Source organism: Malurus melanocephalus, unplaced genomic scaffold (genome assembly GCF_030028575.1).
Source record: "Malurus melanocephalus ecotype Western Australia unplaced genomic scaffold, MMel_1.1 scaffold_14, whole genome shotgun sequence".
In the NCBI taxonomy this organism is placed as follows: domain Eukaryota; kingdom Metazoa; phylum Chordata; class Aves; order Passeriformes; family Maluridae; genus Malurus; species Malurus melanocephalus.
This window is the reverse complement of record NW_026623246.1, coordinates 498028-521923: the sequence shown is the minus strand read 5'-3', so window position 1 is coordinate 521923 and position 23896 is coordinate 498028. Positions and strand designations below refer to the sequence as shown.

General features: G+C 37.4%; 1 protein-coding gene across 1 annotated transcript in view; it reads left to right on the top strand.

The window, feature by feature from the left end:
• Positions 1–23896, top strand: part of ITGA8 (integrin subunit alpha 8) — a 108038-nt gene that overhangs the window by 66929 nt on the left and 17213 nt on the right. Inside the window, exons 23-27 of the mRNA XM_057383274.1 lie at positions 1701–1781; positions 6965–7070; positions 8828–8986; positions 12038–12163; positions 14937–15050. Coding sequence (XP_057239257.1) covers positions 1701–1781; positions 6965–7070; positions 8828–8986; positions 12038–12163; positions 14937–15050 — 586 coding nt within the window. The remainder of the gene's footprint in view (positions 1–1700; positions 1782–6964; positions 7071–8827; positions 8987–12037; positions 12164–14936; positions 15051–23896) is intronic.

Sequence of the window (23896 nt, the reverse complement as noted above, 5' to 3'; positions counted from 1 at the left end):
AAAAAAAAAAAAAAAAAAAGAGCAAAAGAGTAAAATTTCTTGCATAGGGAATGTACCTTAGAGTTAAAAGTCACTGCCTTGTCCATTCATTCACAAGCAGCAGGACAGTTTGTACATTTCTGTGTCCTTAGTGAACAGGTAAAACAATCTTAAAAGAAAGAGTGAACAGAACTCCGTGAGGCTAAAAGAGGAAATCGACTAAATGGAAGAAAAGGGAAGATTACATCTGAATTTGAGTCCTACTTTAATTTATTCGAAAGAGAGAGCTTTGATTTACTTCAAAACATCAAATGGAAAATAAATATTTGGGTTGCAAGACTGAAGTGCTTTACTTATAAGAAACAAGCAAGAGGCTGGGTAGTGCCTTGAAATCTGATTCCTTTTCTGACATGGATTTTGCTATGCTATTATGTACCACTTAGAGAAAGAGATGTCCTGGCAATTTTTATTTGAAGTATTTTCTTCTCTTGCTTCTTTCAGTAAAGCACAAACAAGGTTTGAATACCAGATATATATGATTAAGATCTGTATTTTAGTTTTATGGAAAGTAGGATCAATATACAAATTAGAGAGCAGCTTATTCTAACAAACACAAGGTATAATAATTTTATTCTTTAAGCGATTTTGTACTTTTATTCTCAAAACACTGGCCATAGAGGATTACATAAAAGTTCAAATAATGTTTGATGGAAATCTGCATTAGTTTACAAACAAATTAGAGCTGCTCTTAATTTTAGCAATCTGTAACCAGAAAGCCTGGATCAAAGCAGTATTGCTYTTTACTCCTCTGGAGTCAGTCACTGGGAATGCTGACCTCGTCTGAATGTTTCCATTTGACTGATGCTACCCAGATGTGATAACAGCAAACTGTGACAGCAGTAGAAACTTAGTGTTTATGAAGCAAGGAAATCCACACTTACTTGGAAAAAAAAATCAAATTTAGTGTCATTAATGCCATCATTAAATAAATTCTAAGTCTGTAATTTCTTCACTATCTTCATGAATTTGAACATGCAAACCTGTCTTTATATGAATGGGCTATAATTATAGGAAGTAGGACAAACTACCTGTTTTACTAAGGATTTGCAATAAGAAAAGACAGTAAGATGGGTGAGAGCATTAGATTTTAAACACAGGGCTCTGTTTTCACTGCTAAGTTGTTTTWAGAGTGTAAACACTGTGGATAGGGTAGGGAAGAAAATAAGAAAAGTAAAGAAACAGTTGTTCTTGTTTTGTTTTTTTTTTCTAAAAGATTCTCTCATGCAGAAGTCACAACTATGAAGAGTCATAAAAATAAATTTTATTATAACAAAGCCTGTCTTGTTCATTAACACTGCCTTCCTCCAATGCATGAAACAAACTTGTATTCTATTAAGATACTTCTATCTATACAAATAGCCAAGCTGCACAAGGAATTTACATGATATTCTGAGCCATATAAATTTGTATCCTCTTATTCATTATCATAGGATTCTTTAAACGAGGCTTGAGTAGATTATATTATTAACCATGTGATGAGCTCAAATAATATCAGACTTAAAAACCAGTATCCTACAAGATTGAAGAGTGGCAATAGGAATCCAATTTTGTAACATGTTCAGTGGCATCACACCTTAATKGTGGGCCTTGTGTATTGAATACTATGATAATCTAGTGTTCTGATAAATAACCTTTGTTAACACTTTACATTTTTTTTYCAGTTCTAACAAGATAAATCCCACCAGCAACTTAGTGAACCTCCATATCAACATCAGTGCTGTGGCTCAAGTACAGATCAGAGGGTAAGTATTCAACTATTTCAACTCATGATAACTACATTTTTGTGCACTCTTTCTGCATATGATAATCYCATGTAGTGAATCTTTTGGCAGATTAGAAACCCAAATGCCTTATCCATCTAGGATACCTGGGTCTCAACCCTGCAAGCCTTGCAGGATGGAGCTCCTACAGACTTATTGAGTGTCTGTGCAAAGACAGGATCCTGTAGAATCTCACGCTGTAGTAAACCAGTCAGAGCCAACATTTTATATGGGCATTTAAATTGTGCACAGGTATTGCTAATATAAAATAACTGTCCATATGTGTAAGCCTTCTTGTGAGCCACTTGGACAYTTAATGCTGAACACCAAACAGAATCTACTGCTTTTATGGCTGGAAATGTGAAACTCATTATGACAAGACAAATACTAATAGGGAGTAGACTGAGGCCTTTGGAGRAAGGATGAGTAAGGAATGAGTTATGATAAAAAGTCAATCAGCTACTGCTGGAGGATTCTTACATTTTGTCAGAAGCAAGTGCCTTTTCACTGACACAAAGTATACCAAAACTAAACAAGCACAGGCTATGATAGAATATGATAATTTCTATCTCCATTTTTACATGCAGCTTGGTTTTGGAAAGTATAAAGTGCAATTAGGTGATAATTGCTGGCTGAACATGAGYCAGCACTGTGCCTAGGTGGCCAAGGCCAATGGCATYCTGGCTTGTATCAGACRTAGTGTGGCCAGCAGGCATTGATCATCCTGCTATACTTGGCACTGGTGAGGCCATACCTCAAATACTGGGATCATTTTTGGGCCCCTCACTACAAGCGGGACATTGAGGTGCTGGAGCGAGWCCAGCAAAGATCAAMAAAGCYAGTGGAGGGCCTGGAGCCAAAGACTGAGGGGGAGCAGTTGAGGGAGCTGGGGATGTTTAGCCTGGAGAAAAGAAGAATCAGGAAAACCTCATTGATCTCTACAATTAACTGAAAGGAGGTTGTTGTGTGGTGGGGATCAGTCTCCTCTCCAAGGTACCAAGATAGGACAAGATGAAATGGCCTCYAGTATTGCCAGGGGRGRTTCAGTTTAGATATTAGGAAAACTTTMTTCACAGAAGGAGTTGTCAAGCTTTGGAAGAGGCTCCCCAGGGAAGTGGTAGGATCACCATGCCTGGAGATTCTGAAAAGACATTTAGATCTGGTACTGAGTAACATKATTTAGAAGTGAACTTGACAGTMTTGGTATTATGGTTGGACKCRAYGATCTTGAAGGCTTTTTTCAGCCCAAATGATTCTAAGATTTTATAAGAATATGAGACTACTCCATAAAATCTTGGAACTAGGCTCCTCTCCTGGCATCCTGGAGGAAGCAGGGAGGTTGTCCTTTTAAAGCAAATAATTGGCTCAGTGCAYTTTGTCTGGGATGTTGGATTTCCTACTTCTCGTCTTATGAAATTACAGCTCAAGACCGTAACCATTATCAGTTCTGCAAAGGTAGAACAGGAGCTACAAGGCCCAGATTCACTTCCACAGTCAGGCCATGGGGCTTGGCTGATGCAAGAGAGGTAGATGTCACTTATGTCATGCACCTCAAGGGGCTGCCTTGGGCGTAAACAAATAAAAATGCTTTTACTTATGGGTTTTTTAATTTATAAAAATGCATTAATTGTTGTCACTTCKGAGACAATATGACCACCTAGTGCTAGTAATAAGTCAGATTATTTTGCATAGCACATAGAATATGTTTTCAGCTCTAATAYTCAATCTATCTACTCTAATCTGGTCTGGTATTGAGTCTAAACCAGAGCAAATTTTAAGGGTTTTTTTCATCATATTTTCTAAGTGTTTTCCAGGTTAAGAAGACTAACCCTAAAACTAGTTAGGTGGAAAAAAAAGGCTGGTACTCAAAGACTGTATGGATATATGTTAATCATTTTATTTCTGAAAAGGAGCAGTTGAAAGACAAGAAAATATTATGCCAATTTTTGTTGCTAGTGGTGATCTGAGGAAATGAGCTGGATAGGGAGATAAGTGAAAAATACAAAAAGTGTTACACTGAAGGAGAAGTAGATGCTGAGGAAATAAAAATCAAAAGTGCTAGTTAATTTGCTACAGATATGTAAGAAAATGTTGGGAGCCAGTGGGCAGTAGGTGTTGCCATGGGTGAACACCCAAGCTAAAGACTGCCTGGAGTTTCAGACTGGWACAGTTATGGTTTCATACACAGGACTTCTCGGGAAGGGTTGCTTCCATTTTTAAATTGAAGTTTCCCCTCACTGTCATTAAAAAAAATCTTACAAMCTTTTGATTCTTTGCAAACTTTTTGGTAACTTTGCCTCCATCCTGGTTTTTCTGTCCTAYAGTATGTTCTTTTGAATGAAAAGTTCTGTAGCAGGTAAATAGATAGACTGGAAAATGACCACAAARTCCTCAGTTCTTATGAGCTTGGTGGTGAGTGGAGAAAGTTGCTTGAATTGCTGCCTGCACTGCTAAGAAACAGGTTATTAAATATGGAAGAATTACTTAATTGAGTGACTTCCAGTTTCTTTCATCTTAAATATTTTAGGTTTTTTGTTAGCTATAGCATCTGTACACAAAGGAAACATTCCTGACTGCTTTGTTAATAGATTTTGCTAATTACTCAGAGAAGATAAAACATGCAGTTCCAAAGGAATTGCTCACTATTTCCTAGATAAAAATAAAAGAGAGACTATGCCCACATTTGGACTGGAAAATATCTAGAACTAGTTTCTCTACTGCTCTTCACAGAGCTACATAAAGTGGAACTGGATGCATTATACATTTTACTGAGGAAAAGKAAGTAGTTATGAAATTGTGCATATGCATACATACATATTTACTTGCACAGTGGAACCATGCAGATAATTCTGTGAAAAGGAAGAAATCTTCTTCAATATCTTTTTCAAAAGAAAAATAACATAGCTTCTTAGATAGTTCAATAAGCAGTTGCTTTGATAACTAAGATTTGATTATTCTGCTTTCCTTTTTACTTCTGTTAAAATGTAGGAGTTTTAGTATTGTCATTGTTATCTCCCACTGCTGCAAGAGCACTACAGGAATGAGACATTCAGGAAGGAATTAATTTGGATTGAGGGGATTTACATCTGGCARAATTTTTATTGTATATCCCACTGAAGCCTTTTCTGTGGACCGTATTTCATTGATCTTATTTTTCAGGGCTATTGTTTGACATTGACACCTAAAAGTCTAGGAAAAATCCTTGTCTAATAAATCATTCAGATGTTAAAAATACTCCCAGTTAAATGCAAAATAAAATAGTGAAAAGAATGGATTTGTCTTTCATTTGATCTAATTTTACTACTTCCATATCAGTAAAAGAAGTCCTCAAAATAACTGTAAATTCTGTTAAAATAAATGTTCCTGTATACTTTGGAATAATTTTAATTTGATATCTAAATTTATACTTTGCATTTTGTGATGCTGTGGATAAGAATGATACTTTCCTGGCAGTGCAATAGAAAAAACACTTGAGTTTTGAAACCTCACACCTTCTTTTTTTTGTCTATGTACAGTCTCCTTTTTGCAATTTTTATGCTAGCTTAAGGATCTTTGACACCCTAAAGTTCCTATTCTCCAGCAGCATTCCATAATTCAAATTCATATTGAAAACAAGATGATTTGAGAAAATGAGGCTAAGTATTTAATCAGAAATTACTTTTTTAGTGAATATGTTTAGTTTCTTTTATTATTAGGGTTGGCTTGTGAATTTGTCCACTGGTATACGTGTTAGTACAAACTGCTGGTCTTTTGAAATCTGAGGAAGTGCTAAGAGTTAGCAGGATASTTCAGAATACACCAAATTTCACAAAGAGGTATGTGTCAGCTGGATGGTATTAAATTGTTCTCTGGGATTTCTTGCTGCTTTGAGAAGCTGTATACTATAGAAGGTTTTCTTTCAGACATTTCATTTATTGTTTATGACAGAACAGCTGTAATCAAGAACAGTTTATTTCTTCCAATAGTGTTTTTTTAGCATTTCCAACAAAACCATCCAATCTTTTCTTCAAGGGGCAATCTGCAGCAGGACCACTGCAAAGGGATTAACATCTGTGCTTAGAAGTCCATCATCTTATTCAAATGTTACATTGTGAAAAAATTAATGATTTTTTTAGCAGYTTCCTGGCAGCAAAATTCCAGCTGTGGCAGAACCAGCACTGAAATTTTATGGATTTCCTTTTAGCTAAGGACTCCATAAACTAGCAAAACTTAGTGAGAACTGACCCTTGCAAAGAAAGGGTAATAGCACTTTAGCTACCAATGACAGATGACAGATGTCTGTGCCAGAACTCACCCTCTATGCTAAAAGAAGTTCTTGGAATCTGATTTCCCAATTTCTGAACACCTGAGAGAGGCTAAATTGGCATCTGAATGGGACCAATACWGTGAAATGCTTACAGAAGACTACTTTCTTGAGGTCAGACAGAGAAAAAAAGAAAATTGCAAAGAGGAAGAAAGACAGCAAATATTAAGTCACAGTTTTCTTTGTTTATGTTTAATTTTTGTGTTGCAAGTTGTAACAGTATTTCAGGGAATGCTTTAGCTGCCACTTCATTTGCAGAGCAATTGGAAATCTTGGATCACTCTTCTRGGCTCTAGTCCTGAATTCTGTTTCTCAATACACCAATTTCCATTATGACTTTATGGAAGTCACAGTATCATCTGTAAAATGWGGAAGGCTACTCTGCAAGGTTTTTAAAAGGAATAATAACAGTGGTTGTAGAAATTTACAGTTAGAACAGTTAAATATATAGCTAAAAATCTAGGGAAGAACGATGCATAGTATTAAACACCTACAGGTTTTAAATAGAAATGGGAAAATACATTTATTTACTTTTGTGGATTTAGGTATCTCATCAGTTAGAATTATATATATGCCCAACAAACTGGATTCCTCTCCCCAAACAGAGCTACTCCCTTATCTGAGAAGGACAACCAGTCAGAGGAAGTATGAAACTAAATGCACATCCTCAGTCATCTGCAAGGATTGGGTAGTATTTTATGGAGACATTGTAGCGTTCACCTCACCTAATTATAATTAACGTGGCCAAATAACACGCCTTTGAGGGCTCAGTTTTCTGTAGTGGTTTTCTTTTTTTTTTCTAAAAGTAATGCGGTCGGTCACTAGCAACAGTTACTGTTTTAACCTGTTTTGTATATTACAGAGTGTCTCAYCCCCCAACAATTATTTTGCCAATTCACAACTGGGAACCCAAAGATGWACCTACAAAAGAAGAAGAAGTTGGTCCTTTAGTAGAACACATCTATGAGGTAAAAATCATGTATTTTGCCACAKGACCTCATGCTGCCCCCACTGAATTCCTGATGAATTTGATTTATTGCCTTTATCTGTAGCTAGATAAAGCCACAAATGTAAATATTCTGACTTTAGCACATGACCCAAATTTAATCTGGGAATTCACAACCCCATTATCTGTTCATGTGAGTGAAGGAGATACTAGTTTATGCTAGGAGTCTGTCTTTGATATTTAAGGAATATATAAACATTTGGGTATCTGACAAGAACTAAAAACAGTGTCCTTATAATCAGTGTCAAATACTTCTCATTAGAAGCTGTGCTTGCTGTACACAGGAAAAAAAGGTTTTCTTTGACGAAGAAAATAATGTAGAAATACATGTAACTTGTTAGCTCAGAAAATGTTCTGTTGAAAACAACTCTTAGTGTTTGAAGTACTCATATTTTCAGCTGTATTGTTCATGGATTTTTTTTCCTATGGATTATTTGTAAATTGAAATAGAAGAATTCAGCTTAGAAAAAGGGCATTGGGGGAGTTACATGGAATAGAAGCCAACCTTAGAATCTGATGGATGGTCTTTATTCCACAGGATAAAACAGAGGGCTTCACATATGGTTATAATTCACAAACCAGCACTCAAGAAAATATAAGCAACTGAGCTTAATCAGCAGTGTAAGATTAGAATTTGCATGACATACTAAAGTRTAGTGAATGTAACTGTTAAATACAAACTATCATTTGTGAATTCCTCATCTTAACACATTTTTCTAAACTGAAAAATATCTAATGAATCTTCCTCAAGCATTTGGCTTGTTTGTRAAACTATATATGTGACTTCAAATGTATTAAAATAATTATAGTGATTAGTTGCAGTTATTAAGGAAACCACTTTCATGGTTTATATCAGCAAAGCATTAAAAAGACCAAACACTCTCCCAGAAGATATAAGATTGAAAGTGTTTTTTATTTAGTTTAACTAAGGGTCATCAGTCACAAACAATCTTCAAATTTTTAAAAAAGGAGATTCTCACATCTCTTGAAACTTTTTATAAAGGTCCATGGTGTTCAGCTTCTTTAGCGCTGTCCAGACTTCCTGTTGTCATCAGTTATTTTAAAACTGTAAATGAATATAAGGAAACTATTTAATAGCCTAGATTTCTAAACTTGTATTTTTCTTATCTTTGCTTATTTTCCTCAGAAAAAAAATATGTCATAGGATGTTAATTTAGGAAAACTAGTTCCTTAAGTTCTTTTGAGGAAATTTAGACTGAGAGACTTGAAAATGCAATTCTTAACCAAAGAAGCTAGTTTAAGTTCCGTTCTGCCTTCTTTTCCTGTGCCCTGAAAAATGATTCTTTTGTATTGTGAAGTTTTGGCTACTCTTCTCAAGTATGGTCTGTTGAGGTTCATTGTTCATATTTCCATAGGGTTTATTTGCTAGTGTGTTTTGGGTTAGGTGTTTCTTATACTTTTTTAGATAATTTCAGATCTTCACATGTAGGAAAAGTGATGGATTCCTTGAAAACAGACTCAGAAAAGACTGTTCTCCCAGATTTGCCATTGGCTTTGTGATTAACATGGAGAGGTTCTTTTCTCCTACCTGCCACAGATTCTCCATCAATAAAGTGATATTATTAATAATCCATATATCCTTCCCTAAATACTCCAAGGCTGTGGCCACTATGAATTTGAAAATGTCTGAGTGGTTGTTGCATTGCTTTTTGTTGATATTTTCTGCCTTGGAAAGCATTTATGATATTTCTTTGACAGCTGCACAATATAGGACCTAGTGCCATTAACCACACAGTTCTCCATGTTGGYTGGCCTGTGTCCAGCAGAGAAGAATTTCTTCTTTATATTCTTCACATTCAGACACACGGACCATTGCACTGTCAAACGAGCTCTCCTATTAATACAATGCAAATAAAGGTAAGTATTTTATTTCCATCCCTTTCTGCATTTTGATTAGGTTTTTTTGCCTCCGTTTCACAATGGGATGGAACTTTTTGGGAATTTTYAGCCATTAACCCAAGACAATTTTGCTGGGTAAGAGGCAAGATGCAGATAATCTGTAATGTTTCTAAGGTGACAGTTGTGTTGCAGAGTACGTTTTTGGTTTCTGTACTCTTTATGAGAAGGGTGCATTCAGTCCTACTGTCAGTGCTACCAACAGAGATGTTTAAAAGCTCCCTGTCCCAATACCAACCCTTGAGGAGCACCACACGTCACTGATRTCTAATAGGACATTGAGCCACTGACCACAATTCCTGGAGTGTGATCACACAGYCCATTCAGCCCACTCATCTGACTGCTCTGTCAGATCCGTGTCCTCCCATCACAGAGACCAGGATATCATCTGGGACAGTGGCAAATGATTTGTCTGGTGCAGGTAGATGATGATGTCAGTTGTTCTTCCCTTATCCACCAACACTGCGACCCTGCCATAGAAGGCCACCAAATCTGTCAGGCACAATTTACCTTTAGTGAAGCCATATTTACTGTCACAATTCACCTCCTCATTTTCCATGTGCTTTAGCATGGTTTTCAGGAAGATCTGCYTCATGATTGGGCTAGGCACAGAAGTGAGACTGACTGGCCTATAGTTCTGCAGGTTTTCCTATTTTTTCCCTTTTTAGAAAYGGGGGTTATGTTTCCCCTCTTCCAGTCAGTGAGAACTTCCCCAGACTGTCACAGTTTCTCAGATATAGACAGTGTCTCAGCCAATTCATCCACCAGTCCCCTCATGGATGCTCATTCTCATCAGGTCTCATGGACTTGTGCACCTCCAGATCCTTTAGATGTTCTCAGACCTGACCTTCTCCTATAGCAGGCAGTCCTTCATTCTCCCTTCTGTGATTTCGGCCGTGTGCCTGGAGCATTCACCAGTGAAGAKTGAGGCAAAAAGTCACTGAGTACCTCAGCCTTCTCAACATTCTGAGTAACCAGGTTTCCCATTTCCTTCTGGAGASGACTTATATTTTCCCTCACCTTCCTTTGAATATTCATAGGAGYTTTTTGTATTGTCTTTGACATCCMTGGCCATATTTAATTCTGTCAGGGCTTTAGCTTTCCTAACCCTATCCCTGGCTGCTTGGACAATTTCCTGTTTTAAGATCTATGTTTGTGGTGGCAGATCCCCCCCCCAGAAGAGCTTGGTTTGGCTCAAAGTCAGAAGATTAAGCAAAACACAGCTCTACATATTATCCCATCAAAAACAAGGTATCCAATKTATTAAGTATAACTGATTCCAGACATTTCTGGAGTAAACAACAACACTTCTCAAGTTTAACCAGTAGCCTGTTAAACATCTTTCAGGGAGAGCTGCATTCCWAGTGCTAAAAATTCTATACATCTTTTGCATACCAGAAGGGGTTTGAGTTTGGTGTATTCAATGAAATGGAAGACATCTTTCTAGTGATGAGGAGTGCTCACAACCTCAGAAGCTGCCAGTCAAATTTTTACTCTAAGCAGACATACAATATATACATAAAAGGGTAAAGAAAAATTGATATCTACCAAATACATTATGACTRAATTTTTGTGCTTCATCCAGGAAACCAGAGAGGGATTAAAATTCCACCCTTTTATTTAGTTTCTTTAGAGGAAAGCAAATGAATGATAGGAAACAGACCATAGAACATGTCTGTTCATTTTGTTCCCAAAGCACAGGAATATTTGAGACAAAGAATTTTTTCTAGGTATCTTTTCTACCTAATTTTAAAAGTGGCAAGAAGGAAGACACTAAGGTGCTGCATTTGTACCTGCGAGCCTAGCTTCTCAAACTCACTGCTCAGATCACATTGCAAGTATGTGAAAAGGTGTTCAGCATCCTCTCACCATAGCCACTACGTTCTTTTTTAAGTTTGAGTTAAGAATCTGGRTAGAATACTGCCATAGTTCTAGCTKACATTTTTRAGCAATGTATAATTTTATTATTTACTTTTTTTTTAGTTTGCTCTTCCTTCTCCTATTTGCATCTATTACATAAACAAGACTAAATTCTTGTGGAGCTTGTGAGAAATTTTCTTGTAATAATGGTCCATCTGTTGTGGCAGAACATGGCTTTAGATGCACGATCATTATTGCGAGAATTTAAACATCCTTTCCTTAATTCATTTTTTTCAAAGCACTGAACAGCTTGAATACACAAATCATGTTTCAAATATGTAATACTTATCTATTGCTTCAGGTGGAAGAGGGCACAAAGGTTCCTTCAAGTTTTGTAGAACAGCAGSATGCTTAGCTCAAATTTCCAAATAAGGCCAAGGACATTTAAAGCCTGTGTTCTCTTGGATACCTGAATCTAGCTCTCTTAGGGCACTCAGGCATTTCCCCTCTGAAATTACTCAGATTGTTCCATTTCAATCAAAGCAYTGTATTCCTCCTCATTGCTCAATTTCTTGTTTTGTACAAAGGTTGGGCTTTGTTGTCTGGTCCACAAAGGTAAATCACACCTGTGCGCACGTGGGAAGAGTTGTTTAGGGACTTTTTGTAGCTTATCATTCTATGAAGGCAGTGAGGGATGTGAAAGGATAATAAAATTATGAATCTTGAAAAAGGTGTAAAAAGGAACAAAAGTACATAGCAAAGATACAGAGTAGATTCCATTCCAGAAGAACTCAGTACACTAGGATGCTTCAATCTAGAAAAGAGGTGAYTATGCACTAATATACATCTTATTATATATATCAGAATATGCCACCACRAGTCTAACAGAATTAGGTAAAGCAACAAAATTGACACCAGTAAAAAGTGGAAAAAAAACTTGTCTACTGTAATTCCTMTAAATGGGCAGTATCTTGCTGTGCTATTACTTATTATGTTATTATGCTATTACTTGAACATAATGTATTCTCATGATTGTGCTGTTAAATTGAAAAAACAGTGTTAATCCTAAATTCAGGACTTCTGAGATGGGAGCAAATCTGTTAGAATCATTCTATGAGTATGTCATTACCATTCCCATTCTTTTCTTTGCAGTTTGCTGTTCCACAAGATACTCCTGAACTTGCTGCATTTTTATATAATTCCACAATTTCTCATTACATCAGGAGAAGGGATGTCGCAGTGGCAGAACCTCACAGGAGAAACTCTGCAAAAATATTGGTGAGCTAACTGAAAGCTGTATACTGGGACTGTGCAGGGAATGGTGAGACTCTGCAGTACCTCAAGCAGAACAAATGTGACAGGTCACTGCATTTTTAACAATCYAGACAATACTGGACCAGTAGCAATGCTCTCCTAAGAAAATTTTTCTGGTACCTCAGTATTTGGACTTGGCTGTATTTTCGGAAGTTTTTTCCACTCCTGCATTTAAAGTGCCATCCTTAGCCTTGTAGGTTTCAGCTGCCATTGCCTAAAGGCAGTGTTCAAACCCTGTGACCTTGAGATCAGTTGAGGGATTCACACAGTCAGTGCCTTCCATCTATTTTTATGAACCTCGTGCAGAGTTTCTTTCATGCTGTCCAGTCTCTTATTAAGCTGCAAACTCATGCTTGAATTCTTTGACCTYACTAGAATCTGGTAGGAATGAAAGAACCTCTCAGACCTAAGTCTTCCAGAGTACTAGAATAATTACTCTGCTTTTGAAAGTTAATTTGGCAATTTTTGTARCAGGAAGAAGATAGAATCTGAAGTAATGAAAACCATAATGTTATTAAGAACAAAATCACAGATTAGCTTGTTTTAAACAATAATCACTGTTGATTCCTGTGCCATTCTTTCATCAACCTAATAYCCCAGGAAGAATCCAATTCCACTTGGTCTGAAGGAAAAATGCCAGGATTTTTGAAGATATGCCAGTCAATTCCACAGGACACTTAAWCCATTCTTCAGTGATAACTTAATTTTAGCTTACCTTTCTCAGTGACTAGGCTCATAGGCTGCCAACATCAAAATGATTGCAGTGACTGGAAGTGGTTAACAAWGTTCCGAAGTATGCACTGTCTGCAACTTAAAATATGAAGCAGCGAAATTTCAGCTACTTGATGTAGATGGTTCAAATATATTTAGTGGAGTACTTAGTAGTATTTAATTGGCACTTTGATGAGCAATCTTCTARTACAATATGCTTTTGATCAGAAAAAATTTGGATAGGTTTGGGTGCAGTGCTTACCCCTGGATATATAGCAAGACTTTTCCAGGATGAGCATAGAAGAGCRGTGTCATTAGTTCATTTAGAAAGTGTCCAAATTCTGTGTGCCTTCAGCATTAGTTACTGCTAATGCATAATTTTTTTTTTATTTGATACACTGGAAGTATACATGGAAAATTAATGTTGCTCTGGAAAAAGGCTGATTGGCCAAGAAGAATTCTTAGTTAAAAACTGTATTTTTTAAGAAAATTTAAGTTATTTTCATTTTCATCAAAGTATTTTCACAGAGAGACAAAATGTTCTGAGATCCTCTTATTCTATTTATACTGTTTATTAAACATTTGGTTTCTCTTCCATTAGTTCCAATGTTACATTGTTCTGAAAATCACTACAGGCTGAATGCATTACCAGGAAAAACAGAAATATGTGTTCAGGTCCTAAAATGTGAGCCAAAAGTAGACTTTTTTGCATMCTAATGATTTATTTTGCTAATGTGTGTTTTTGGCCACTATGATTAATGAAAACAACTCTTCTCCTTCCTGCAAAATAAATAAATCTGTTTGGATGATGTTTAAAGCCAAATAAACAGATACTTGGAAATATTCATTTAAAAAAAAAAAAGTTTATAACTGCACATTCCAGGGTTTACAGTTTCATTTTCAGGCAATATAGATAGCAGCAATTAAGCATACGGCTTCTGCTTATTCTCTGATAAGACAGAGATTTGTRGGGAAAGCTGTCTGTAAAGATACAAGACTCCTTAAGGGTGTTTTCAGATCTGTTACATGCATCATCATCTCATTTCCTGAACTATGGGCATTGGTAGTGCATTCTCACTCTCACTAGGGAATRTGCTTACTTGTGAAAACTTAGCTTTGCTTTTGAGGTCACAAGGCCTTCTGTCATGGGAGGGATTCTCTTCCTTTTTATAAAAATAGGAATCAATTAAAACCTCTGCCGTCCCCTGAATCAATCAAAACTTTTCAGATAAAACCTATTTGTATATACAAACCTTTTTTTATTTTTTTACACAGACATTTAATCACTTTTTATGAGATCTTTTTTCATTTTTATGCCCTAAACAACCACATAATTTCTGTGGTTACTCCATGAGACTCAGCTCATTCCCTTCAGTGGCTTCCAGTCAGATTTTAACCTTTTTTTGAGACATTTTTCTGGCAGACTTTTAAGAGTATATAGTTTTGAGTTGCAATGCTTGGCTTTTGCCTTCAACCTTGTGTTTGAGCCAGAATCACTGCTCATCAGGAATGTTTCATGGACAATAAGTTTCAAGTAAAGCAACTAATGAATCTCAGCAAATGTTCTGGCTGCTATAATGTAAATATCAGTGGGAAAACCAGGAGAGTTAGAAGAGGGAAAGATTTAGGAGTATAAATAAACACTTCATGCGTAGAGAACAGAAAAAAAGTGTTGAAATCATAAAATGATGGATAAGTGAAGAAAAAGCACATGCTTCAAAGGATTGTAAGTGCCTCTACGTTTAAAAGTTCTTCGGAGCAGATATTGTTGAAAATTATTACTCTTATTTTCTTTACCACAGGTAGGTGTTTGTTTTCATTGGTAATGCAAAAAGAATCTGCTCCTTGGTTTATGGTTCTCACAATGACTCATGAGGTATCTCATGTATATTAGAGTAAATTACTAATTTCAAACTGTTAACCTCTCTAAAGGAGAGTTGATTTGGTTTTGCTTATTTATAGCATTTGAAAATTATTTTATACATTTTCAAAGCATCAGGATGACTTCCCTTTATTTTGTGTGCAGAACTGTACAAATGTGAAGTGTGTCCTAATTTCATGCACTGTGGGACAGCTGGAAAGAGGAAAGAGTGCTGCACTAAAAATCAGGTCCCGGCTCTGGGCGCAAACCTTCCTGGAGGTAATGCACACAAACATCTCTTTCTACACATACATAAAAAAATATATTTTGTTCGACCAGATATTCAAAATAATAAATTATTAAATTAAATGGGTCAAATGCAAATACTTTTTGTTAGCACTTTCTTTGAAGATAACATCTCACTGGTTCCTGTCCGGGTTGTTTGGATGCTGCTCACTTTTCTCTTTTTTGTGCTGTCACTCCTTCTCAAATTTATGTCCTGAATTGTACCTGAAAATTCCAAAAATGTTTTTCAGTGCTTTTCTTGGTTTTATTTCTGCTTTCCTGGTCTGGCCCAAATCTATAATCTCTTAGGTCTCAATGATGTGTCTGCATTCATAACCTYTTTCCCAATGGAAGGTTCTTCTTGGAGCCAAACAGCATATTGTGTATACTAKGTCCAGATCAAAAATTCACTGTTACTCATTCTCTGTTAATCTAGGAATGAGTAATCTGTGTCAAACTCATATGAATCATGACACCCATGTACTGACAGTAGGTYTTACTACTAACAGAAGGGACAGTGTAGACCATGATAAAAATAAACTTCTCTTTGCAAATTCTTGCATTTGCAACTTCTGCTCTCAGGATTATACTCACACTGCATAAAGGGAGCTGTTGGAGTGAGCCCAGAGGAGRGCCACAGAGGTGATTGGGAGAATAAAATACTTATCCTATGAGGAAAGGGTGAGAGAGTTGGGCTTGTTCAGCCTGGAGAAGAGAAGGCTACTCTAGACTGGATGTACCTCATTTAGGTTTGCTGAGTGAGTCATCTGCTAGTGCAAAAAATAGTCTCTSGTTCAAATTTAAGCCCAAAAGCATGACAGCTTGGATGTGTCTCTGTCCTCTCAAATCCGGGAACTGGGATGGACATCATCTGGTGCCAGCTTTTGCAAGGACAAAAAATACTGGTATGTAAGCATCTCTATAACTATAGATAGAAAAAACCTATCTGTTGAGACAAAGGATGGGAATTTGATTCCAWTTTTTTCTAATTCCATTAAGAGACTGCTCAGCAATCTCACAMAGGCTAGTCCCTAAGAAGCTCAGTTAAGAACTTCACTGCACCAGTTCTCTGTTCCTARCACACAAAGACAGGCAGAGAGGCAGAGATATTATCCTTGACTAGAACAATGCATGACAATTTTGAGCACTGAAGTGGGCAAGCAATAGCATAGAGAATCTTCATCATTTTTTTCACCAAGCACAAGATAAAGCTTAGCTCCCTTAGCTAGCTTCCTTACTKGGAACTGAGCCTGACATATTCCAGATTCAGTCAAGTTTTTCTCTTCATCATTCTGCTGGTGAAATCTAATTAACTCTGTAAGGGCCCAAAGCAAGGTCTCGTAAAAAAACTCTCTGCATAGATCCTTCGATGAAATTTCTAGGCTATTTACAGCTATTTCAATGGGAATTAGCCTCATACTGGTTTTCCTAAGTCTAGTTTAGTATATAACAAGAAATATCTGTAAGAGATTAAAGTTRAATAAAATTAATGAGAAACAGAAGTTCTCTGAGTTTTTGGCTGTAACAGAGGATGTGTAAAAGTTGGAATAAAATAGCTACAGAAGACACGAAATCTCCTTTTTTTAGTGACTCTCAGTAAAACAATCTTTTTCTAGGAAGTAACCTTAGTTAGCCTGACTTAGGTTCAGAACAAGGATAACTCCATGAAAATCAGTGGCATGTTTAATRCAGGAGCGGTGGAATTCATTTTACGTAACTTTAGTAATCTGAAAGTTAGATGCCAAAGCTGGTCGCTTAATTCTATAGACAGTGACAAGATATCTTTAGAGGATGCATTATCCAGCTGATTTGAAACATTTTGTCTTCTCTCCTTCTGATCTGGATGGGGAAAGGGTCAAAGCTGGGCCTTGGTACTTGGGTGTGTGCAAACACACCAGGCAATGCCAGTGCTGCAGTCCCTTTAGCTCCTCCTTGCTCCTTAATAAATCCTGATTGCTTTGCCTGCGCCTCCCTTCACTCAGTGAGCTCCAGGCAGAGATGGATGTTATACCAGCTCGTGAGCAGGGAAAAGGATCAAGCATCCTGAAGATTTTTTGGGTGGAGAGACCTCATGGGAAACACTCCTACCAGAACATTTTCTGCCTACTCCACTGGCCTTACCTAACTTTACTATCAAACAAGACTTTTTATGGGCTGTGATTTTTACTTTTTCCCTGTAAAAATTTCTGTGTCATTTGAATAGTAATTTGCAAGTCTTGTTAAGGCTCTGAAAAACTTCACTCAAAGCAACAGAATTTTTTCCTGAGCAGAAAAAGGTAGTCCCCAGAAAACTGTTGCACCCACCCATTTATGTCTAAATAGCTGCCAGAGTAGTATGATCCCTATTTCACATACAAACTTAGAGAGAGACAGCAAAYAGTGTCCTAGGGTCTGGTTGTCTTCCTTCCACTCATCTCAAAACAGTTCCCTTTTTCAGAGCCCCTTTTAAAATWGACAGTTATACAGCCATCACCATAAAAGACTGTAGGACATAATTAGTTTCCTAAAARGGTCATAATCTGCTCTTAGTAAGTATGCAACTGCTGCTAACTAGAYTGAAATCTGCAGATTCAAATTGAGGATTAAAATACAGTCAAAATAATCAGGATGAGATTATTKTGAACCAGGGAAGGCTGTTCAAGAGCCAGACTAAGCCCCACAGTCATGGTTTTTTCAGGAAACTTAGGGGAGAAGTCTTTAGAGCAACACTGTAACCTCTTYTGCACGTTCAGTTAATGTATAAATTTTCTCATGCCAAAGAAAGCAGAATAATGGTGACACACAACATTCCTCAATTGTGTTATAATCKAAATTAAGACATGATGACTTGCAGAAGAAATTGTTTGTGCTTGTTAAAGCCGAGAACACAGTGTCATGATGTGTTTTCTTCTTATAGATATGCTAAGGCAAACCTGAGAAAGATTTTATTGGAAGTGATTGATTTATGCTAGGATGAAATAATTAATGTTTTTTATCAAAGTTATATGGGCCAGCCTGTATATTTTGTTGCCACAAAAGATCTGTCATGTATTGAGTGACTTCTTCCTCTTCCRCTTAGTTTAACTGACAACAGCTGACCCTTTTGTCTCTTGACAGTTGTAATATGTCACCTTAAAACCCAAACTCCCATTACAAATAACAGTTAAATGACGTGCAATGATTAGACATGTTTGAATAAATAAAGCAGCCCGAATTTCTCAACCAGCCAACAGAGATAGAAACAGGCATTGTGCAAAGGCCAAGAAGAATCACAGACTTTTTTGGATTAACTTCAAAGTCTGGCTGTAAATGTGAACCCTCTAATAAAGCTGATTTTTGGATTCAGACTTGCTGATCAGGCAAATAATAGCCTGGTTCGTGCAAAAGAGAACCAACCTTACATGGTTATGTTACGTTGTGYTCTGATGGGGCTCCACTATGTCCCTATTTGTGTAATTGTATTTCTGAGTCATCTGAGGGAGACCCAGGGGATCTTGCCCAGTATTCTTTACACGGATGAGTGCTTCCATAGACTCAGGAGTTGTCTAGTAAACATCTGTTTTGAAAACACATTTCTAAGAGATGAATCTGTACCATCTGTYTGATTTGTGACAACCTTCAGGCTCCAAGTTCTTTGGAACTTATAACATTGTGGGATGTGGAGCTCAGCTCATTCTTAGCTATTATTTCAGCCTGTACTGAAAACTCCTCACAATGATACAAATCTCCTTCTGGGAGAGCTAAGGGAGGCAGTAAAAAAGCCACAGAGGGTGTGTGAGGTTTCCAAGAAGTTTTAAGTTTATTTTAGTTTCTTTTAATGTTATTGAATATAATTGTATTGTTTCACTCTTGGCTTTTTGGCAGTCCCAGATATGTGAATTTGWACTTTAATAGTTAGAAGAGAGAAAAATCTAGTTTTATCAGAAAGAGTTGAAAGGCAAGGGAAGYACCACTGCATTTGGGTACTTTCTTGGTACCCAAAGTCATACTTTGTCTTTTCTGTAAATACTCATTATTCCAGTGTTTCTGAACATGCACTGATCCTGTTTCTTTTTAGATGCCTAAAAATGGAAATGTATGCTTGACATATTAACAGTGATATGTGCTGCAACACCAATATCTTAAGTTCCTGGCCCCAGACTGGTATTCAAAAACTGAAACCAAATTCCTCGGCTCCCTGTTCAGCACATGGAGAAAATGAGGCACCGCAAGCAAGATGACTTGCGCTAATCATCAGGGCAGTGCCTAGAGGCTATCCCTTATCAGAAGGATAGGCACCCAAATCAGGATTAAGTGGGAATATATCCATCCTCACTGAACACAGAATCCAAAAATTGCTCAGGAGATACCTATAGAATTAGTTGAAAGACTTTCAGAGGGCTTGGCTTATTCCATATTCATTGCCAGAAGCAAGTRCTGGCAGTCTAATGATAATTCAGGACTGGAAGACACTGAAATTCAATTCAACTCAGCTGGAGAGGCCCCACATCCCTGCTTTATAAAATGWTGGTGTTCYCTTCTGCTGAAGCTGCATCAAGGACATAAAAAGAAATCAAGAGCTCTGGTTGAGTACAGAATATGAGAAAGAGCCTGATGTAATGCCTCRTTGGTTTGGACCATCAGCTACAAGTCTTCCCAGTCCCATCATCCACCTTTGCCTTCATTGCCTGGAACSTGGAGCTGTCACCACTGTCAGAGTGCATGCTCTAATTGTATTTCCATGATGAGAAATTTTGTTGAGAATCTCATTATTTTAATACTGGTGAACTCAGAGCCTCTTTAGTGTGGTAGAAGTTCTCTAGGCCAGGTMATGCTTTTGTGGGAAGGATTCAGTTTAGCTGCACAGAGGCCACTGGAGAAAGAATGCAGGTAGCCCATGCACACTGAGTGTGCAGCACATGTTTGTAGGCAGAGGCTTGGGGCTCAGAACAGAGGTGAAGTGGYGCAGGTGATCTGAGAAAGGTGAGACCTAGCTCTTGTATAAGATCCTTTATTTGTTCGCTTTTCTTCCTCTCATCTTTACTATGGGAGCAACTATTCAATCTCTAAGTAGAATATGACCCTGAGGATCAATAATTTCTATCCTCAGCATCCTCAGAACCTCTTTCTGTGTCTAGTGGAAAACTTCTCAGTCAAGGGAAGATTACTTAGTGTTTTCAAAGAGTAATTCTGCAGCCAGCCTAAATTCCCTGTCTGTGGATRGAAGTGGGGAAGCAGAAAAATTAGTGAGAGAGAATCTTGTGCCCTTGCCATATATAAGCCATGTATGGAAGTTTAAGTAGATTATTTTAATTCTGACTGAGAATTAAAAGCCAAAAATTTGATGTACTGCCCTTCAAGCCACATAAAATAACAAAAGGAGGAAGTCATCAACGAAATTTTCGGTAACATCAAAAAACTTGTTATTTGAAAAAACAAAATAAGTAAAAACCAGAACTTTGGTTGTGGCCAAAAATACTATATTATACTGGATTTGATTGTTTATGTGGAATGAAGGCTAGGAAGAAAGAGACATTTGCATGGGGCTGAATTAACTGGAGGTCTTTTGGGTGTGGGCTTGTTTTGTTTTCATTCATTTTTGTTTARAATATTTTCAGTGTTAACAAGAGCAGAACATGAGACTCTTGCTAGATGTGCTACAGTATAGGTAATGTTAGGTATATGAAGAAATAAATATCTTAAATTGATAGCCATTCTAATCTGTATATTGAAGTCTTCTTAAATCAGAACAAAATAGCTGCCWCTATTATAACCTAAAATAGACTCTTAAAATGAATGTGAAAAATACAATATGTGAAGTGTAAGAGTATAATGACAGAGAGAAGGATGTGTTGATTTTCAGAGTATTGTCTTTAGTCACAGATGTATTTGGGTAGACATATCCTCTTGCTACAAATAGCACAAATACTTTTYGGCCATGTACAGAGTCACACATACATTTTTAGGAAAATAAATACAAGAACAAGTGCTTGTGTGAGCTCTACTCTGCATTTATGTAAGCTRCTTTGTTGGCAGCAGTTCAGGTTTTGGGAGGTATTGGTCAAGGAAGGCAAGCTAATGAATTCCCAAAGCATGTATTTAAAAGGTATTGCTTACCCTCTTGTCATTAAAGTGTTCCAGACTCCAGCAGACAAGAAGGGAAACATGTTTTAATCAAGCAGTGCCAATATTGTTGTAACAGCACTGAACTCCRCGTGCAACACTCATAAGTTCTTGGGGCGAAAATTCCATCACAGTATGTAGCTTGCCACAGGGAAAGTACGTGCACTTCAGCTGGGGAGACTTCGATGGCTACACTTAGGCAGAAACAGGATTGCCAAGAGTTTGAACAATTCTCCACAGAGACAATGGAGCAGTCATGCTRGGGAGTCTCTCCAGTAGCTGCCCTCTTCAAACCTGCAGAACAGCAAYGATCTGCCAGTCTTCAAGCTGCTAAAGGTTTTGTTCCTCTCCCCCTCAGTCAAGCTCCCTGGGAGCCAGATTTGACCCTGTGTTTCAGTCTGCCCTCTGCCCAGGATGCCCACATGCCTTWGAGATGCTTGGTTGGGTCAGCAGGTCTGTGCTTGAACTTCCTGCAAAAAGCACCAGCATTCCACTGGAGCCTGGAGGACTGTCCTTCAAATTGTGAAAGATTTCCCAGCACTTCTCACATTATTTCAGTCTCAATTATACTTAGGAAAACACTGCACTGAATATTTATTGTGAACACTTTCCCTCGCTTCTGGCTGCTTTTTTTGTCTCACAATATTTAAAGAAAACACAGAATTCAATTCAAAAATCTATTTGTAAAACAAAAGCATGTAGAGAGGGAAGCTTTAATAAATACATTCAGCAGTATCTACCACCCAGGCAGCACAGGGGATGGCCATGTTTTGCCTGCTTCCTAGAACATTGCAAACTACTGTCTCAGCAGCGAGCACAAGATCAGGTTCTGCTCATTCTAACACAAGGGGAACTACAAAAGACCAATGTACTTAGGGCTGGGCTCTCTACTGTTGGTCATTAAGCACTGTCACAAATACCAAATTCTTTCTTCCCCTTCCTTTGAGCCATGACTAAGTCCTCAGCTTGAATTTCAAACCACAAGTCCTTCAGCTTCCAGTAAATACTGAATATTTAAACATACGCTATTTTAAAAATTATATGGTAAAGAAATGCTGTTTCTTACAATTGGCTTGAGAATTATAAAAGGAAAGACAGCTGCTTGTATCTTAAAGATGTTAGTACAAGTAAGAATCCTGCTTGCAGCCAGTGTTGACCACGGTCATTGTTTTCAAGTCCTTGGCCACAAACATATAATTCTGTAAATGCAGGAAGATATTCTCTAGCCTTTTATAGTCTCCATTCCTGTATTGTAGCATTTCCAGGAGCCTAACCAAGGGCTGAGGCGAGTTGGTAGCTGTGGTCACAACATAAGCTTATTAAACCAAGCCAACCACAAAGCCATAGGAAGTACCCTCCTCTGATGGTCTTGTTGCTGATATAAGCTGAAAATGAAATAAGCCATGTATAGTAGGTGAAAGGCTTTATTTTTCCATTAGTGCTGAGTTTCCTTTACAGGAGGTTTCTCAAGAGTTAATGTCTTTGCTGTACCTTGGCCAATCAGGCTGAATGTCTAATGTCTACTTTTTCAATAATACGACCTCTTCTGCTCTCCCCATTACAGATTACTTTTATAAATCATATAAATCGTATCCAGAATCCTGCTTAATATGAACTGCTTAGGATTGAGAATGAACTACTTAGAACTGAGAAAGTTTTTTTTCAGACTTTTTTTTTCTGAATGCACAGCTACAGAAACATGCTGAGATTTTTTGTGAGGAGGAATCTAGTGCTGAAGAATAAAATGTGAAGAATGGCTTGAGTCTGAACATGGAAAATAATGTTATAAAGAAAAAATATATTTCTGAATATCACCTCATAGATGAACAGCATCATGAAAGTATATAAAAATACTTACTTACCAAGTCTAATGTTTCATTTCAAACACTATTGATAGAAAAGGCATTTCCCTTTCATTTGATGCCATCTGTGTTAAGTAGCTGATTTTACTATTCCTGTGTAGTTGTTTGAGACAGATTTTTTAGTATTGCTCTTTCCTAGTATAAGCCCCAAGGAGTGGTTAAATTTTCTGATAATAACCATTCAGCTGCTCTCAATATTTTAAAAGAACAAAATTATGGCATAGCCAGATGACTTCCAGAAGGCAATAAATATGCTGGCTTTTTTATCACCAGTAAAGCCTCACATATTTGCAGAGAAAATTAGTTTTTAAAAAGGAGACTGAATGGACAAGGCAAATACCAGAACTGCAGCCCTGGAGCTCASGAGAGCAGGATCTGTTTGAAAGAAGTACATAGGAGATGTTCCTGGAAAAAGAAGTGCAGAACTACTGATMTCCAGGATCATAATTACCTCCTTTGAGCKCAAGAACTGTYCATCCTGACTAATGGAGTTTTACCATCCTGGTACAAAGATGGTGAYAGGTCAAAGGTTGGACTCAGTCATCTTGGAGGTCTTTCCCAATSTTTGTGATTCTMTGATTCTGTGAAACATAAGAGTTGGAATCAGAGTCAATKTGGGGTCTGGATAAGGARTAGAGAATGCAGGGACAAAGGAAGGCAGAAGCCCACCCGGACCTGAGCCTTGCAAGGGACTTAAAGGGCATTAAGGAGGCTTCTACATCAGCAGCCAAAGGAAGACTAAGGAAAATATAGGTCTTCTGCTGAATGGGACATGGAAAAGGCTGTTACTCAATATCTCCATCACTTTTATCTTTACTGGTAAAATCTGCATACAGTAATCCAAGGCCGCTGCAGCTAGAGAGGAAACTTGCACCTATCAWCATTTATTTTCACTGG